Source organism: Epinephelus moara, chromosome 13, assembly GCF_006386435.1.
Source record: "Epinephelus moara isolate mb chromosome 13, YSFRI_EMoa_1.0, whole genome shotgun sequence".
Lineage (NCBI taxonomy): Eukaryota > Metazoa > Chordata > Actinopteri > Perciformes > Serranidae > Epinephelus > Epinephelus moara.
This window is the reverse complement of record NC_065518.1, coordinates 8,017,682-8,037,948: the sequence shown is the minus strand read 5'-3', so window position 1 is coordinate 8,037,948 and position 20,267 is coordinate 8,017,682. Positions and strand designations below refer to the sequence as shown.

The following is a 20,267-nucleotide window of genomic DNA, read 5'->3' as shown; positions in this document are numbered from 1 at the left end:
AGTGCCCCCCTTTGGCCAATTGATGTAATATTGCTTCATTCACATCCTCCCATGACCCTCTACCACTGTGCCAAATTTCACATGGATTGACCAAGTCAGTGAGGAGAAAAACGTGGAACAGACACACAGACAGACAGAGTTTTCGTCATTATATAGTAAGATGTAATGGAAATTGGCATAACTACATTATCAAACAGCTAATAATGTGCTGCTAATGTTAGATAAACCTTGTTTCCAGTTGCCAGCTTTGACAAGTTGAAGTAAAAATAAAACTACATGCAAAATACCGATACCTAGCCACACCTGTTTCTTCTCTGATAGCTCATGTTTCGCCGTATCGCTATGCTAATGACATGGAAAGCCCTGCCCCGTAAGTTGACAGGTTGGTACATTAGGTTTGTGATGTATGAAACCATGGCTGTCTGAATCCATGTTTTTGAGACTGTCTGCAGGCCCAAGGCAGAAATGCTCAGCCATGTTGACTGCTTATTTTGCCCATGTATGTAGCATGTAAAAAATACCAAATAGACACGTAAACAGCGGCCATTAAAAGTGCACCAGAATCCATGGAGGAACTGAGTGTGCCACCCTCTGGTCTGATGTTTCTCACATCTGTGCTAAGTGGAAAAGTAAACAGTTGGTGTGTGAGGATCAGAATCTTGGCATATCTCAGCAAACTGTGAAACACTTTGCAAACTGTGGTAAAAGTGGGCTCTGGAAGTAACCTTGAACAGTTAACTAAAATGAAGACAATGCATTGTGAATGAGACATTTTTATTGCTTAAAACTACAGTTTTTTGTCTGATGTTAATCATGTTTACAGCTCACTCCTTAAATCTGGATTTCTAAATGGTTTTTAGCTGCGTCTTTGCAAAGGAAGTTCAGCGTTTAACACCTTCTGCCCTTAGAGCTTTGATTCGGCTAAGGAAAAACGCCACATAAACCTTACAGTATAACATCTGTATCCAAACCATGTGTTGAGGAGTCATCTCCTTATGAGGGCTGGCTGGGTTCACACCCACAGAAGAGCCCCCTCTAGTGCATACTGTCTCCAGCATTTAGCCTCATCACAAGCTGGCTGGCCATGTAAACACAGAGCAGAGGGAGCAGTGGTGACGAATGCGGATGCATTAGGCTGATGAGGATTGCTCAGCAGAGGGGAGGGGAAGGTGGAGGGTGGACGGTGGAGGGTGGACGGTGGAGGGTGGGTTGGGGGGGTGAAATGTGAGACAGCCGATCATGTCTGAAGCATCCGCTGGAAGGAGGAGCTGAAGTCACATAGTGCAGATGGGTGTGAAAGAGCGAGGAGATTTACTCTTTGATTTAAACACGAGATTATTTATATAGGTTCAGTGGTCGTCCTCTGTCCTGTGAGATTTTTTTATATATTAAATCACCAAATTCTTGCCCTTAACCTGACAACCATCTCATGTTGACGGTGCTGGATTAAAGCCAGAGATTCTTATCCTCATCGCTGTGAAACTCTGTAAACTATGATCACATAATAGACTGTTGTGGCTTTGCGGTTAAGCAGGTGGTGATTACTTTTGTTTACTCTATAACAATGTTTCCCTCCCAGTCGCTCCCAGTGTGCAGGGGTGCACAGCTTTAAATAAATGCACAGAGACGAATGCTGAGGTTGAACCTTCATGTCATTGTTGGGGTCTCTAAAGTCGAGCTGGATGTCTAAGGTCAGCTGTTTGTCGTTGCCAGGCGCAGAGGTGCAGTATACTGTCTGTATGCAACACACTTAGTTACTCTCATACTTCACAATAGAGCAGGAGCCTGATTGTAGAAGTAAACAGAGCGAATACTTTCTATGACTCATTCGAGAAGACATGGTTCTCCGTGGCTCTCCTTTCTCTGGGCCTCCCTACTCCTGTCTCCTCACTCTCTTTCTCCGTCTCTCTCTCTCTCTCTCATCCAAACGCCAACATGCAGCATAATTTACAATCAAATGTGCAGAGCAGCCTCGCAGGAAATATTACTAACAGCTGAAAAAGGGAAAGTAGAGTCCTGCCAAGAAGCATTCCTCACCTCAGTCTGTAGGCCGAGAAGAAGAGGTAGTGATAAAGTGAGGAAGTTAATTAAGTTCTTCAAGGTAGAAACATGATAAATGCAAATTGTTGTAAGTGTAGATGTGTTGGAACTACATGATGCCCATATTAAGAGTGCTGTTTGCATTCACTGTCAATACTCAATGAAGCACTTCAAATAGCAGCTCAGATTTTAAGCTTTCTCTGTTTAACGATGTGGCAAACAGAGAAGCTAACTAGCATGTTAATGAATTCACCTTTCTGAAATTTGGTAGCACAGAAATTAAGGCTGCAACCATTTTTTTCCATAATTGATGAGTCTGCTGATTATTTTCTTGATTTTAAAGTAGCTATAATAATAATAATAATAATAATAAAAGCAATATGAGAGGGGACACTCGTAGTGATAAATCCAGAGTTATCACCTGGATCTGCTGCTCCCCTCGGCTTTATGGAGCTTTATACTGAGTTTCAGCTCATTTTTTATGCATCCAGCCTCAGCTGTACTGTTTTGGTTCACGTTACCTGCTCTCATAGTGTTGTTCTGAGTCTCCAGCAGGCAGCTGTTTCCAGTGAAAAAGCTCTAAAAACCCACTGTACGCTACCTGCTCAACACCAAACAACAGGAAGACACCGTCAGCAGCTAGCTGATGAACATAATGGAGTATTTGGCAGCTAAAGAGGTGGACATTTACCCCAGGAGTTGTTAGAGCCCAAAAACAGAGATGACTCAGATGTATTAGGTGGACGCCGACACGACTCCAAATGAATTTTGTTGCTCCGTAACTGCTGAGTGTGTAAATATGCAACTGTTTGCTAACAAGTTAAGCTATATCAACCTAGAAGGTGATAATATGTCAATCAGTCCTCCAGAAAATCTCTTGCGATCGCAATAATTAATGCAAATTCAACGAAAGTCCGCAATATTTGCGGGGGCTTGCAATTTTTCAAAAGTCCCGCAATTTTTCCGTGTTTTTCCACATTTTCCGGCCGACCGGAAGTCGTAGTGCATGCAACGTCATTTGAAACATCATCAGACGCGTCATCAAATGCACTAATGGCATTGCAGTATGGAGTTTAAATGCATACAATATGTTTTGAATTTATTAAAATGTTACATGTCTTACATGTTGTTTCACAGTCACATTGTCTGGTTTGAGAGCTACAATATTCACTCAGGATTTTTTGCAACATTATTAGAGTCCATGTTTTGAAACTAATTAATTAAAACTAAAGAAGAGAACTATGAAAAAACATTTGCAGCTATTTTTGTATTATTCAGTATGATTATTATAGCAAGCGATTACATGACTTATTTTTTTGGCGGTAGTAATTTAAAGAAAATCACTTTTTTTCTCCTTTTGTCATTAGCCGCAATGTTTGTCATTTGCTGCAATTTCCCGCAAAAAGTCACATAAAAATGCCGCAATTTTTATCCCAATTTTTGACAAAATTGGCCCCAAATTCAAGGGTTTTTTGCCGTGAGATCCTGGAGGAACTGGTCAGTGTTGTGTTCACAAGATGTTTTCACTTCCCCCAATTGCCCCCTAAAAATAGTTATTGAATGTTTAAGTTTATAGAAGTTTATAAAATGCCAGGGACATCTTAAGATAGTTGTGTTATAATATATAAGCAAAAAAGCTGCAAATCCTCAAAAGTTGGGGATAATTTTTCAAGTGATAGACTGATCAAATAATAAAATAATGTCAGGGTGAACTGAAATTAAAGGGATGGTTAACCACAAAATAAAAAAATACATATTTTTCCTCTTACCTGTAGTGCTGTTTATCAGTCTAGATTATTTTGCTGTGAGTTGCCAAGTGTTGGGGATATCAGCCGTAGAGATGTCTGCCTTCTCTCCAGTATAATGGAACTAGATGGCGCTCGGCTTGTGGTGCTCAAAGTGCCAAAATAAACATTTGAAAAACTCAACATCAATGTCTCTTTCCAGAAATCATGACCCAGTTACTCAAGATAATCCACAGACCTTGTTGTGAGCAGTTTCATGTAGGAACTATTGTCTTTCTACTGAACTGCATCCTCCAGCTGTATCACTTCGCAGAAGGAAGCGTGCATCTACTCATGGACAAGAGGATCATGTTCGTGATGGTGTGAGACGTAAACATTAATGCCGTCCTCCTCGGCTGAGCTGTAATGTTAGCTAGCTCAGTGGAGCTGCAGTAGATGCATGCTTTCTTCTGCGGTGATGTGGTCAGTGGGTGCAGGGGTGCCTGTGGATTATCTTGAGTAATCGGGTCATGATTTCTGGAAAGAGACATTGCTGTTGAGTTTTTGAAATATATATTTTGGTGCTTTGAGCATCACAAGCTGAGTGCCATCTAGTTCTGTTATATTGTGTAGAAGGCAGACATCTATACGGCTGATATCTTCTACACACGGCAACTCACACCAAAACAATCTAGACTGATAAACAGCACTACAGACAAGACGAAAAATATGTATTTTTGATTTTGGGGTGAACTGCCCCTTTAAATGTGCAGACATGTGGGACCAGTTGTGTTTCAGATTGTCGAAAGATTTTTCAGACAGAAGAGAGATCGGGGGAAGAGGCCATTTTCCTTGGATTTTCCATTTAGCTCAACAGAAAGTTTGGCCTCAAACTGCAGCTTTTAGCCAACATGAGAGAAGAAGGTCTGCGATCTGTTCGGAGCAGGAAAACAGCTTCAGTCTGCTTTGGTTTCATCCACAGAAACACAAATGAAGAATCAGTTTTTTCTCTCTCTCCCTTGTGTAAACATACATTTTGTACTTTTGGCTGTGAAACCCCATAACAATTTTAAGTTTTCATCTATTAAGGACGTCATACTTGACTAAAATATGGTGGTGAAGTTGTAGAAAATCAAAATGACCTGTGTTGCTTTCTATCACCTGCTCACGCCTTTAAGCTCAGTCTGATCCAGGGTACTATCTTCAGACTGGCTCTTCCTCTCATCTGGGTCGTCTGAAAGTTTCTTCTGAGAGTCCTCAGATTGGTAGCAGCTGTGGTTGTTGGCTGGGTTCAAGCTGTGGGAGGCTGCGGCAGGCCAGCGGGGAGGAGCTCTAACATCTGGAAAAGAAGAAAAGCTGGCTGAAACACAGAGACGAGAGCCTAGCAACACGAATCCTCCCCGAGCCAATCCTGTCGCTGTAGTGTTCGCAAGATTACAGCTTGCTTTGTCTAAATAAAACTTTTAAGTTGAGAGAGAAGTTTATTAATTTTATTTAAACGTGTGCGTCTGCTGGGTAGAGAGTGTCAGAGTGGAAAGAGAGAGTGGAAAGAGTGGACTGCTGTTTTAAAGATTCGACCCTCTGGGCCTCTCCTGATGTAAGAGCGTGTCTAAACATGTGGGAGCCGCCTGCTAGAGGAAAAAGAGGAGAGGGGGTTGAGGTGGTGCTTGTGCTGGTCAAGAGAAACTCAAATTCCTCCTCCTTAGATCGGCCCTTTCTGACATGACTTGCTTTTCTACAAAGTTAATAACTTAGTGAAATGACAAGTCACATTTCCTCTTCACTTTCTCTGCAGTTACACAGAAAAACCTTTTGTTACTACAAAGTTAAAATGTTTAATAAGCAGTCTACACATGTAACAAGTGGCAAACTACACTAATGAGGAATTTCTATTGTTACTGATGTCATGGTGAGACGTTTTCTCGCGTGACCTCCAGACAGTTTCTCCCGTTGTGTGCTGCATGTGGCATGTAGCTACAGAGATCATCTATTGTGCTCTCACCTACTGAAAGTACTCTGTTTGGTTGAGGCAAGGGGTGGCACCTGGATAGAGCGAGTCTCTTGCAGTTACTTACATTTGTCTCCCTTTTCATTCAGAATGAAAGTTCATTCCTAGTAAAAGTGATCTTGTAAACACCTAATGCGGAATGAAAATGGCCAATAAGACTTTAATTCCGAATAATTTCATTCAGATTTATTTCATTCTGAATGAGAAGCCATCATGTAACCGCACCCTATGTCGGCCCTCACCCACAGAAGTTCCTGAATCTCGTCACCTCTCCAGTTAAGCATCTTTGTTGTTGTTTTTGTGTCACCCTTAGCTGTTTGTTTTCATCTGGTTTTGTGCAAACGTTTGATAGAATTGGCATCGCTACACCCACTGACTCGCAGTGAATTCTCACAGTTCACATTTGAGCTTAATCAGGTATCACACAAACTTTGTACTAGGGATTTGGCAGGATAAAGTCCATTTAATGTCCGATCCAAATGATTCAGACATTTGCATTCTCACATACTTCTTCAGGTAATGTCTAGATAAGTTCAGGTTTGCAGTGCATGTGTGAAAGGGGCTGTACAGTGTAAAATGTGGTAATCGTGAGCATTACAAGACATTAAAACCTCCTTTATAAATCAAAATTAATCATATTGTCACTCTTTTTCTTGGACAAATGATGGTACAAACTTTTGATATGATATTCTTTTAAAAGGGTTTATGACTGATAATTTAAGCCTTCATTAATAGTTTTAGTTCTTTTTATTTGACAGCATGAGGAGGACATCAAATCACACACAACTGCAAAAATGTCAAGGATCCTGACCTTATTTCAGAAAAAATCTGTACGGTAGTCAGTGGTGACTAGACAAATTACTTTTTGATTTACATTTAAATTGTGTCATGAATTTTACATTTGATGTTTGTCAATGTAATAGATACATATTCAAGTCAATAAAGTAGTTTGTCATAAAGCTGTTGAAATATGATATGATTTTTATTTTAGCGGTTTAGTGCTATGTGCTCAGTGCTATGACAAGCTGCAACTTTATTGACTTGCAAAATTATCTTTTAATTTGACAAACATTCATCGCAGAATTCAAATGGGGTTAAAAAATTGTCTTGTTTTACGAAGTAAGGTCCCATGGGAGACACTGGGAGGGAAGGGACTTTGCCTCTTATTCCAATGGGTGTATCAAAGTCATTGTAATACATCCAGTAGTTGTGTAGACATTTCACTGAAGGGCAAAAATGTCAACCTGCTGGTGGCGCTAGAGGAAAAGTCAGGAGGTCAGCAGAGTCACTAGGATTCATCCTCTGGGAAACTTGAATGTTTCTACGACATTTCATGACAACCCATTCAATAGCTGTTGAGATATTTCAGTCTGGACCAAAGTGGTAGACTAACCAACCAACCATCAAGCCGACATGGCTAAAAAAAGGGTGGGTTCACTTTATTTCAGAGCTCAAAAGGCAGGTGGGTTTGTTTATAGCACTATGAGTCAGTCAGAGCACAGCAGAGGAAAGTAAGAGTTACTGTAGATGTTTATTTCTGGTGAAGCTCTGCATTTTATCATGCCACAGTAATTATATGTTAAGGCCTACTGAACTCCCAGCCAGGCAGAGTCAATATAATTAACTTCTCTCCCTACCATTTTGCTCCTTGAACTTGAACTAGTTTTTGCCTTTTTTAATTCACAAGTATTGAAAGGGAAACGGTAACAGTAGCAACGTGCAGCAGCAGGGAGAGCTTTCCCTGAGTTTGTACAGCAGAGGGATGGAGGTAAGCAGAGCAAGAGAAGTACTGGCATCCCACCGGCTGGCTGGACAGAAGAGGCATTCTTCTCCTCGGATCCCCCCGGTCGTCTCCTACAGACCACAGTTTGTCAGCCAATATGCCCACCGTTTACTGAGGAAATGTTCACTTAGTGCAGGAAGTCTGAGGTTTCCCCCCGTACGTTTGATTTCAGCAGTTACCCAAACAACACTGGGGTTATAAGTCAGGTCAGAACAACATAGGTGGGAACTGAGAAACCAGAGGGGACTCTCAGTCTCAGTTCACCAGTAAGTGATATGTAAATAATTAGTAAACCCGTCATACCTGATGCTTGTGATGATTCTGGATAGATTAATCATTTGTTATAGGTAATATTTTATTTAATTATATGATTATATTTACACATTTACACTTCTAGTTAATATTTTCACAGTTAATTCCTGTTTAATTAAATCTCTTATCATCTGTAGAAGAATTTGGAGAGACAAGAAAAATATCAGTACATACAGCACAAAAACAGGCATTAGAAAATCTTAAAATTTAAAAGTTGGTATCATGCAGTCATACCAATCATTAAGCATTTGTCAATATTTCTTAGTTGTACATTTAGAAAACGAGGTGATGTTAAATTGTTCCCCTGATACAGCTGATGAAGATTACAATATACTTGAATGTTGCCAAAAAAAGAGAGAAATATCATTTTTCACAGACTACCAAATAAAGCAATAAAATATACCTCCTTGCTAGTGATCACCAGAGCCATTATGTTTTTGGGTTTGTTCGTCCATCCGTCTGTTCCCTCAAGAATGCTTTGAGGGTCATTTTTTTTTTTTTAATTTGGCGCAAACGTCCACTTGGACCCAGTGATGAACTGATTTGATTTTGGTAATCCAAGGTCAGAAGTCAAGGTCACTGTGACCTTGCGTCCGTCTCATTCTCATTAACGTGATATCTCGAGGGGATTTCTTCACATTTTGCACAAACGTCCACTTGGACTCAACAATTTACTGATTACAATTTGGTGGCTAAAGGTCAAGGTCACTGTGACCTTGCGTCTGTCTCGTTCTTGTGAACACAGTATCTCAAGAGGCCTTGAGGGAATTTCCTCAGCCATCCACTTGGACTCAGGGATGAACTGATCAGAATTTGGTGTTCAGAGGTCAAAGGTCAAGGTCACTGTGACTTGACAGAACGTGTTTTTGGCCAAAACGCATGAATTCATAATTCTTGTTAATTAGCTAATTAATGATGACTAAATTTCGCACAAATGTCTCAAAGGATAAAAAGAGTTGGTATTTAATGTCCAAAAGGTCAAAGGTCATCTTCACGGTGACATTATAACGCTCTGCAAAAACACTTTTCTGGCTATTATTTAACGCCATAACTCAGGAACAGAAGGGGAGACATTTGATCAGATACTGAATTGGTGACTCTAATCTTGAGTGTCCTTGAAACTGTGCTGATTGTGCTGTCGGGGGGAAGATGTGTGTGAAGCATCCATTACATGTACGTTAGCCGTAAGAGAAACGTGACAGGTTTGTGGAGGCATACAATTTTAAGAACACCCAAATAAAAATTAAATGGTGCAGAGTCGCAGCAGGGTATTAAATAGAGAATCACTTAGGTACAGTGTATTCAAGTCAAGATATTGTGCACTTAAACACTTTGTATTGCTTGTGGTTACCTTCAGGCAAACCGGTGAAACTTTGGAAATACTAAAAAGAAAATTGACCCAGCATGTGCAGAACCAACCAAAAACATCTCCAGCTCCTTACATATATGTACACAATTACTGCAGTACTGTAAACAGATGCTGCACTCTGTATTCTCATTTTATGGCCTTTCACTCTAATGAATTATTATAAATTGAAGCCAAAATCATTTGTTAAGTCTGCAGTAGATTATGCGCTCCAGTGCTCCATGCTAACTCTTTAGCATTTTATATTTCCATGTCAAGTCTTAGTTCAGACCAGACCAAATGTTCCACCAGAATCAGGTGATCATTCTGGGTTGGCATTAGTATGTGTAGACTTCATAAGTATGTAGAATAGATCAGGGACTCAAGGCTGGTTCGATCCTTTCAGGGGTCGTTTTGCACCTGGTTTGTGCAGTTTCATTACTGTCCTGCAGGGGAAGTACAGAGCGCTCTCACTGCAGCTTCTTCTTAGCCAGCTGGGCCAACTCTCTGGCTTTCCTCCTCTTTAGCTTCTTCTTGAGGAGGAGCAAGTCAATGTAGACAATGTGATCCAGCACCGTAGAGGCGCAGAGGAGTCCACCGTGCAGAGCGCCTGCTATCCCACAGCTGAACACGTCTTGGCCTGGAACAGAAACAGAAACACTTGTGACTTTCTTACACTCATTTTTTAAGTGTTTTAACTGTACCAGCACACTAATGTAGGTGACGCTGCAAAGAAGCTCTCACATTTCAAAGCATCAGAGCTCCCCCCCTCTGAAGTCAGTCAATTTCTGGACTTGTTGAGACATTTCTATGCCAGTGAAAACTTTACTCAATCACAAACACTGAATTGACTGTGCATGCAGAATAATTTTCAGCTGAAAAGCCTCAACCCATGTTATAACATTTATACCTGAGATGTAGAGGTTTTTCACGGGGGTGTTGCACCTGTTCCTCGCCACACTCTCGGCATGGAAACGGTCTAGGTTGTGCTCAGCAGAGTACATGGCTCCACGCTGGGCACCCAGGTAGTGCATGTTGGTCAGTGGGGTCGCCACATCCTGGAAAACCAACTGGAAAACAAAACATACTTCTTTTACCATGCAGTCAACACATATCAGGACTGGGTATCATTGAAAAACTATGATACCAGTATCATTGAAATAAAACCAATACTAATAGAGTACTTCATTTGATACCTTTTTTTTCTACCTCATTCGATACCCATCAAGTTAATGGAAGCATTCAGTTGCGTAAATGCCACCAGACGCCATGTAGTATAGCCAGACTTTTGAACATCTAGGTGGCATCTCGGCACGCTGAACTGCTAACTCTGTCAAATACACCCCACTTGACTTAACCACACCAAAGACTGTGTGGGTTGTAGCTGCCAATCACTACTCAAATTACGTCAAACAAGGGTTGCAGTGATTGGCTGTGAGCAAAACCATAGAAATAGGTACAGAAAGGATTGAATACAGGTATCGTTTGACTGAAGAAATCTCGATACCACATGGTACTGGGTTATTTTGATCCATACTTATAAGATATCGAGTGCCAATACCCAGCCTTAAAACATTTTAGATAAAAGCACGAGCAACCTACAGCAAACTAATATACTTTCGTAGTTATAAATTGATCATTTTTCATGCTTTGGATATTAAATGTTTTTGCATGTTCATGCGTGACAGATCCTACCTTGTCTTTGATTTTAGGGAACAGAGTACAGGCCCAGTCGAAGAGGTTCTTAGCAAATCTCATCTTGTAGTTGTAGTATTCGTCACCCCTTTTGCGCACCGTTGTGTCCTTCCATTCTTCAAACCATTCATACTTCACCATCGTCAGTATCGTCATGCAGGATTTACCTGTGAGCGTGAAACAAACAAGACATCTCACTTAATCTGTATGGGCACGCAGATTTGGTAATCATGTTCTAGTCGCAGTACATCTTTAGATCACAACATGTCTTTTATCTTTTTAAAATAAAAGATAGAAAGACACATCTGTCTTTTTTATCTTCCTATTGTTTGTAAGGGTTGGGGGTGTTTGTACCAGGGTGTCTTATTTTGGCTTCTGGGTCTTTGGCTGATGGCATTGTGATGAACATCATGGGGATATTATCTGGTGCTTCCTCTTTGCTCATTGCAAAGAAGTCGTCCATCCTAAACAAACAAACAAACAGCAAAAAAACAAAGTAAAATTAAAATCATCCATCAGTCAGAGCAGTCTGGGCTGCTTTTATCTGCAGTGTGGCCACACATGTAAGAACTCATGAGTATGGTATTTATATCCTGGAACTGAAACCCGGCTGATCATGTGCTCCATCTAGAGGACGATAAAGGGAACTTTAACTTACTAATTAAATAACCTACATGTAGTAAAGCTGTAGCTGGTAACTTTTATTTAGAAAAGGGTCATGTCATGACAGAGAATCTGTGAAAATCATACTCCTCTGCCCACTGTCTGCCTTGTAGCATTTCTATTGACCTTTCTGCACATGAAGTAAAAAAGACATTTAGAGCTGAAAAGTCTGGAACGCAGCTGTGAATCATGTCAGTCTCATTCATTCATTTTCTGTAACCGCTCATCCTGGTACAGGGTCAAGTTGGGCCTGGAGCTTATCCCAGGCAGGGTACACCCTGTACAGGTCACCAGACTATCACAGGGCTGACACATAGAGACAGACAACCATTCACACTCACATTCACACCTACGGACAATTTAGAGTCACCAATTAACCTGCATGTCTTTGGACTGTGGGAGGAAGCTGGAGCACCTGGAAGAAACCCACACTGACACAGGGAGAACATGCAGACACACACTAGGGTCCAGACGGCTGGCAGATAGATTCGAACGTGGACCCCCTCTTGCTATAAAGTGGCAGTGCTAACCAATGTTCCACCATGCCACCCCAAACTAGGCAGTGCTGGTCAACTTTTAATCAAGATTCTGTTGCTGCATTGCCTGTTTCTCACCTCAAATGTCCATCTCCATGTCGGTCAACCATTTTCAACATGGCAGCTGGGTCGCAAACCTTCTCATTTTACAGCTAAACAGTGCACTAAAATATGTCTCTGCAAACATTTGAGGTGAGAAATCAGCAATACAGTAACAGAATCTTGGCTCATATTTGATCAGTGCTGCCTAGTTTCAAAGTTTGACCACAGGTAATGAGCAGTGATTGACAGTTGCCTTTGAGATTGCTCGGCGGTGATTGGTTGTTTTTGGTGAACCATGGTTGATTCTAGCAAATGCCAGTAGAGGCAGTAGGAAAAAGAGGAGGGACGTGATTTTTTCCACTGATTATCTGTCACATGTACTTCTTTGAGAATATAGTAAGTTATTTTAATAAAAGTCACTAACTATTGCTTTGATATACAGTCCAGTTCTTTATCTCAGTAGTAAATAAATCTTTAGCTACACAATTTTTTTTCTTTTGGAGGAAATAAAAATGATAAACTTCCTGGAAGTAGGCCTCTACTGTGAGGACAGTTTTGCCTGTGTGAGTTTATTGAATTCTACTCTTTATACAATAGCACCACCTTGTGGTCATAAAGTATCAGTGTTCAGTGTGATCAGTGCTTTGCAAACTTACGACTTGTCCATATCATTGTTTTTGAACAGCCAGAAGTTGGTGGACTCGAGCCCCAACTCCTCTTCAGTCCCATCAAAGCCTGAGAAGACCAGGAATGATCCTCTGCCGTGTCTCATCATGTTCAGTCTTTCCTGAATATCTACAATATGGGAAAGTTTACAGTCACTTTCTCCTGATTTTCACAATGATAGTTAATATATTTCAGAGTATTCATTTATTTAAGAAGGATCTGTTGCTCACCTGTCTTGACTCGGATCTCAGGGGGAAGAAGTTTCTGGAAGGTGGTGAAGATGCCACAGTTTGAAACAACCACAGGTGCATGAACCTCCACTTCCTCCTGACCTTTCCTCACTTTCACACCTGTCGCACATACAGGAAGTCTTTAGTCAGTTACCTGTTGAGGATGGTGTCTCATAAAAAATCTGAAAAATGGAACTTGGATTTCGTACCATAAGCTGCTCCCTTGTCATTAACCAGGATCTCAGAGACGGGAGCTCTGACCAGGCAGTTTCCTCCGTATTTCTGAATGGTGCGGATGATGTGGAAGGCGATCTCGCTGGCACCACCTTTAGGGTAGTAGGCACCACGTTTGTAGTGATGAATCAGGAGCGCATTGATCAGAACACTGGAGTCCTTTGGAGGTACACCTAAATATACACGGAACGAAATTGAAACTCTGAACTCGGAAGACCCTAAATTACTGTCATTAACAAAAAGAACATGAAGTGCAAATAGGACTCATAAAAACTTTTAGAAGAGCTTCTTCTGGGTTTTGTTTGGTCAACCCCAACACTCAATGCCCAAAAAAGCACACTTGTTGTAACACAGAACACTTGTAATGCAACCCACCATAGAAAAGATAGGAAAAGATGACGTGGAGGTCCTTGTTGCTGGTCAGGGTGTTCACCAGGTCTGTTGCACATGTGCCAGAGAGGCGGAAGACCGGGGTGACAAGGTTTGCGAGGCCTGACTTCAGCAGGAATAAAGACACCCACTGTGGGATCAGCTTTAGAGTTGCCAGGTAGTGAGTCTTCTTAGCTGAGACCTGTTGGGGCACAGACGATGTTTGGGGTTCATAATTTGTTGTTATATTTTGGACAGACGACACTGAAAGATGTGTCCTCTAGTTAACAGCACCTTCATGATTTTGAAGAACTTCTCGATGGCCTCTGTGTCATCAGGGAATTGCTTCATCAGATGGGCTTTCATCTCAGTTTTACCGGAGAAGATGGTGTAGTCTCGTTTCTCATCGCCCAGCCCAATCTGGATGGTGTCGAAGTGTTGATTCAGCTCCTGGAACTCCAGCTGGCCCTCGGAGAGCTGGTCGAAGGCGATGCGCAGCAGACTGTTCTCATGGACCTGACCAATGTAGTGAAGCCCTGGAGAAGAAAGAGCAGAACAGGAACATGGATTAGAGTTATTGAAGACACACTAAGGAGATAAACAGCTTTGATATCCTAATGCGTTGTTGTTCCTCTTGAGGTCACAATGTACAAAATTTCACTTCACATAGCATTTAATTTCTAGCTTACATGCATGAACACAAATGTACTGGGGCGGTTTTCAGACAAATGTGAAGCGGTCAGAATGAGAGTCAGCACCTCAAAGTGTGAGGCCATGATTCTCTGCTGGGAAACTGTGGACCGCCCCTTCTAGGTTGGGAGACAGTTATTGCCCCAAGCGAATGCGCTCAAGTATCTCGGGGTCTTCTTTACAAGTGAGGATAAAATGGAGCATGATGGACAGGTGGTTTGGTGGAGTCAGCAGTGATGCAGGTGCTGCACTGCACTGTTGTTGTGAAGAGGGAGATGAGCCAGGTGGCAAAGCTCTCGATTTACCATTCCTATGTCCCAACCCTCACCTATGGTCATGATCTTTGACTAGTGACCGAAAGAATGAGATTGCGGATACATCTTATCTTATAAGTTTCAGAAAGGGCTGGGCTCAGCCTTAGAGATAAGGGTTAGGAGCTCAGACATCCGGAGGGAGCTCAGAGTAGAGCCGCTGCTCCTTTGCGTCGAAAGGGGCCAGTAGAGGTGGTTTGGGAATCTGATCAGGATGCCTCCTAGACGCCTCCCATCTCCTGAAGATTTCCAGGCTTGTCCAGTTGGTAAGGGGCAAACCCAGAACACGCTAGAGGGATAATATATCTCATCTGGCCTGGGAACGAGTTGGGATCCCCCAGGAACATGTGGGGTGTTCATGTGTTCATGTGGTTCGGTAGGAAGGGTTTGATGCCCCTTCCACCACTAAATATTACTACTCTTGACGGAACTGTTCTAGACCAAGTCACTGAATATAAATATCTGGGTATCTGGCTTGACAGCACTTTGTCTTTCTCGCACCACATTGGCAAGTTACAGTCTAGGGTCAAATCTAAGTTAGGTTTTTTTATACAGAATGCGTTCTACTTTCACCGCCTCTGCAAAGTTAACTCTTGTTCAAATGACCATCCTCCCCATGTTAGATTATGGTGACGTCATTTACAGGTCAGCTTGCAAGGGCTTGCTCCAGAAACTAGATGTTCTATATCACTCTGCTATCCGGTTTGCTACAAATGCACCATTTAAAACACATCACTGCACTCTTTACTCCTCTGTAAACTGGCCATCCCTACATACCCGGCGTAATATTCACTGGTTTATGCTAATATATATAAAACTCTCCTTGGTCTGTCTCCTCCGTATCTGTGTCATTTGTTGCAAACCACATCTGCTGCCTATAACACTCGTTCTGCTCACCATATTCTGTTGAAAATTCCCAAAACAAATAGTGTACTTGGACAGTCGTCTTTCCAGGCTGCTGCAGCCAAGGACTGGAACGACCTGCAAAAAAAGCTAAAGCTGGAAAACTTCATTCCCAAGTCAATTTTCAAGAGCACGATTTTGGACATTCTCACTGAAACATGCAGCTGCTCTCGACCCAGTAGTATTTCTTTCTGGAACTTCTGTCTGTCGGCTGCCTTCTGTTTGCTCACTGTATGCTTCTTCTTCCTGCTGCTATTGTTGTTGTTTGTCTGTTTGTATGTTTGTTGTTTGTTGCATTGCTTGTTTTGTTTTTTTGCTGATGTTGCATTGTCCATCCTGCTGCATGTGTGCGCTATTTTTGTTGGTGCTATGCTGCGTGATGCTGCTCTCTGTTAGCCACTTTATGCTGTTTGTCTTTTATGTGGTGCACGTTGTATGTGTTGCTGTTTCTTTTATCTTTTGATACCCCTCTAATCCCTGTCCCCTTCTCCTCAAGAGGCTCTTGCCTTTTGCCAAGCCGCCATTGTAAATAAGAATTTGTTCTTAATGACTTGCCTGGTTAAATAAAGGTTAAATAAATAAAAAATAAAAATAAAAGAACAGCTGGGAAATGTTGCCAGGAAGAGGGACGTCGCAAGTGCCTTACTTTGCCTGCTGTCCTTGCGATTGGCCCCGGATAAGCAGATGAAAAGCATGAAAGCTTTTCAGTCAGTCGATGATTTTTAAAGCAAAATGCCAAATATTCTCTAGTTCCAACCTCTAAATTATGAGGATTTCCTGCTTTTCATCATACTTGATGACAAAGTTGGAATGTTTCAGATTTTAATTGGACAAATTAGGAGGTCCATCTGAGGGCGTCACCTTGGGCTTTGGAAAATTGTGATTTTTGCCTATTTTTTGACATTTTGACAGCCCCGAGAGAATGAAAGCTTGATTTCCGGCACAACCAACACAGAAAGAGGGTAGTGCTTTTGTTTGTCCCCTGTAGCTATCCTGAGTATCAGTGTAAGGTCGCATTTCTGTAGCATAAATGTCAGGTTGTGGAATAATCCAAAGTAAATATGGAAAACAAAATGCAGTGTGTGCAGTATTTGTTAGGCTTTGTTCAGTTTTAAAGTGAAAAGTGGTATGTTTTCAGTCTGTTTGAAGAAATGCATCAGTCACATAAATTACAAGCACTCTTACCAACATCAAACTCAAAGCCTTTCTCTACGTAGGTGTGGCAGCAGCCTCCTGCCTGGTCGTGTTGCTCCAGCACCAGCACTTTCTTCCCTGCTTTGGCCAGCGTGGCCCCAGCCGCCAGCCCACCAATACCACTCCCAATGACGATGACATCCAGGTTCTGGGGCACTTTGTCGAGGCTGAAACCTGGACAGAAACACACAGAGCTGGTGTTATCAAGGTAACATTTATCATTCCAGTTCAGTCAGTTTAGATAAAGTTGTAAATGTTATTAAGAGCAAGTGCTGCAACTGATGAATCAAAATGTGTTTGCATAATACAGTCTGAAGGTTTCACTGCACACCTCTCTGGTCTGCTGATCCAGTTCCTGTATCTGATCTCCTCTTGGTAATAAACAGTAGATTAGACTGGGAACACAATCCTCTGGGCCATAATCTAATTAAGATAAAGCCCGCAGGTGGAAAAAAAAAATGACTGTACTTCTGCTTTTTTAGGTCTTATCTAAACTGAGTTATGACACAGCTAACAGGTCATTTAGATAGCTGTATCAGCACACCTCAGCATATTGTATAGTCAACTAATTGTGTACTGTATCCTCTTTGAAATTTATTTTATTGCCTTCTCTTACATCCTTTGAACTATTCTAGGATAGCTTTTGCTTAGGTATTCACAACACACCCAAGACTCACTTGAAGTGGTGTCAAGAGAGTTTGTTACACAATAAAATGTCGTAATGACTTAGTAAACAGCATTATGTGCAATTAAAGTGTTTGAAAATATTGTCATTATGTTGTCAGAAAACCTTTTCGTGGCAGATATTTGAACGTAAGATATATGACATAAGAGATGACTCCATTCCATGTAGGTGTTTGCTTCCAGGACACACAGTCCTGACGATTTTGTTCCATAAAATTCTCAATTACTCTAGATCAACAAATGCATTTTAATAATAACATAATGGGTTCATTCATTGTAATTTTAATGGGATTTTTTGGCATTTTATTATGATAAGTGAGTAAACATGTTGTGATAATTTTTTGCTTGCTATTTTTTCCTTTTTGGCAGATGCCCACTGAGGTGTTAAATTTTTGCTGTAAAAACAAAAAACTCATACTGACATGTTAGTGTATAATATTTTTTGTATAACCAATGGAATAAAAAGAGTCTGGAGTCGAGAATCTAGTTGTGATTTAACATTTTTAGACCACATTTTACATTTTAAGTGTGCACTTTGTCTGGGAGGTTACAGACAAGTCATACATTAACATATTAATATAATATCGTAATTATTGAATGTATTGTTTCTTGTTAAATTGTGTGCCCACGGAGCTCATCAGGCTTACTGGCAGAAAATGCACTCTTATATCAAAGTATTGCACCAGTTAATTGTGATGCTGCAGAAAAGCTTTTTTAAACTGCAGTAATTTTACCTTGCTTGATGACTTTGTCCCGCTTCTTCTGATCAAACTCTCGAGGCTCAGGGGGTCTCACTGACTCCAGGGAGAAAGGGCTCGGTTTCCCAAACAGGTACCAGTATGTGCCACCGGCCCATATAACCAACCAGACTAAGAAAATTAAAAGCCACATCGTGGAGACGATGAAATCTATGTTTGAGCAGCAGTGGCAGCTTTATACTGAACACTGCTCTCCTCATGAGGCTCCTTTTTATCGCACTGAGTGCCAAAGGTCTGGAGAGGAGGGTCAGGAGGTTTTCATGTAACGCCATATGTGTTATGACGAGCAATAAAGATTAAGGGGGGAAGGTTTTTTGCGACGACAGTGTACACATCACAATAATGTGACATTTAGACAAAGGATCATTTCTGAGCACAGAGAAAAACTTGAAATGCAAATAAAGGGCACTTCTTTTTTAGCTGCTCCTTTTATTTACTTGTCTTTTAAAAGCACAGAGAGAACTATTATATATAGACATAACTTGTGGAGGTAATCTGCACAATGGAAGTCGGTGGTTTTAAAGTAAACAAATTGACTGTTCAGAGGTCAAAAATTCACTTCTGATCTGAAGGTTACGACACATTTTGTTTCTCTCCTGTTTGTTCTGTGATTATTCCGTCATCACAAAGAGCTCTTCCTACTTATGCCCACAGTTGCTCTTATCTAATAAGACAATTAAGATAAAGACTACATTATGCTGTGTTTATGTTTTTATAACAGTGCAGTTGTTGTAACTGCAGCTTATCATTTCAGATCCAATAATGAGTCTGCGTCCTTGGGGAAGCATTAGGGTCTAGATTTTTATTTCTGAGATGCAAAACATTGAGTCATTTCACTGTGCAAATCACTCTAATAACACTGAAGGTAATTGTCCTACCATATCCACAATATTTTTCTCCTGAAGAAGGATAGTAGATGTAAAACGTAAATCTGTAACTCATGTAATCTATGCGATAACAGATTTTTTTTACTACAGCCCTGACATGGACTTTTGTACTCGAGTTACACACTAATTCAATTCATCTTAACTGATAGCTTAAATCTATAGCCAGTGATAAGATAAATCACAACAAAGTGACAGACATCCGATACATAGATTATATTTAGTGATACTATTCACTGGTCTTCTTCGCTCTCAGTAGTCTTGTACATTTAGGTCATTTTGCATTGCTTTAACCCTTTAAAACCTGGACTGACATCACTTTTCTTGTGCTGTGTTCAGATGCCTTTCACAAGTATTTAAACCTTTGAACCTTCAGCATATTGGTGTGATTTCATTTAAAAATATGGGGGGAAAAGGCAATGAGCAACTTGGTAAGAAATGTTCCACAACTTGCAAAAAAAACTAGGGGAAAACTATATTTATAACTATTATCATTATCATTATTATGATTATTATTAATATCAGTGTTTTTATTATATGTCAAAATTATGTTACAGAATTATTAGAATGTTTATTCATTCTTTCCAGGGCATTTCCTGGTTTGTTTGTTTTTTACTAACTTTTTTTTCTTTTTACTGATTTCTTGCAAATTTTTTGGGTCATTTCTCCTGTCATTCGTCATTGCCCTCTTCCCATGTTGTATTATTATTATCATGTTCCCATGCAGTACTATTAAGTAGACCTTGGGGTAAGCATACCTCCATTTGAGAAACAATGACATAGAGGACCTACAGTGGCCTTCACTTCAACGTAAAAATGTGATAGGCCCAATCTAGAGCCAGAGTTTGGTTTGTCTCTTTGGGGCAACAGTCGAAACATGGCGGTGCAACATGGCAGGGTTCGTAGAACAGGATCTGCTCCCTACGTAAATATAAACAGCTCATTCTAATGTAACAAAAACACAACAATTCTTATTTTCAGGTGATTATATACTAACAGAAACATGCTTATTATATTATACTAGTCCATACCCATTGAGTACAGCATACCATGACTTAGTCATACCAAAAATTAGAAAAAAAAAACCCCAAAATTTTTCTGTTGTTATAGCGCCACCCAGTTGCCAATTAGAGTTCAATTTCTCCAGTCACCTTGAGGCGTCCTGTTCTACATATCTACCAAGTTTAGTAAAAATC

General features: G+C 40.8%; 1 protein-coding gene across 1 annotated transcript; it reads right to left on the bottom strand.

Annotated features, from left to right (window-relative positions):
- Positions 1-6,567: 6,567 nt before the first annotated feature.
- Positions 6,568-18,363, bottom strand: si:ch1073-13h15.3 (inactive all-trans-retinol 13,14-reductase). The gene is made up of 11 exons (XM_050059819.1): positions 18,164-18,363; positions 16,737-16,919; positions 13,942-14,183; positions 13,654-13,849; positions 13,254-13,451; positions 13,045-13,164; positions 12,805-12,943; positions 11,262-11,371; positions 10,908-11,074; positions 10,123-10,282; positions 6,568-9,852 (listed from the first exon to the last, which is right to left on the bottom strand). Exons 1-11 carry the CDS (start codon positions 18,318-18,320, stop codon positions 9,683-9,685), a joined length of 1,842 nt encoding a protein of 613 aa, XP_049915776.1. The 5' UTR covers positions 18,321-18,363; the 3' UTR covers positions 6,568-9,682.
- Between the last annotated feature and the right edge of the window lie 1,904 nt (positions 18,364-20,267).

What these genes read in the sequence shown, in the direction of transcription:
- si:ch1073-13h15.3 (XM_050059819.1), bottom strand. Translation starts at nt 18,320, where the DNA reads ATGTGGCTTTTAATTTTCTTAGTCTGGTTGGTTATATGGGCCGGTGGC. An exon ending in GGACAAAGTCATCAAGCAAG is followed by an intron (nt 16,920 to 18,163) that starts GTAAAATTACTG and finishes GTTTCTGTCCAG; the next exon opens with GTTTCAGCCTCGACAAAGTG. An exon ending in AGTTCTTCAAAATCATGAAG is followed by an intron (nt 13,850 to 13,941) that starts GTGCTGTTAACT and finishes GTGCCCCAACAG; the next exon opens with GTCTCAGCTAAGAAGACTCA.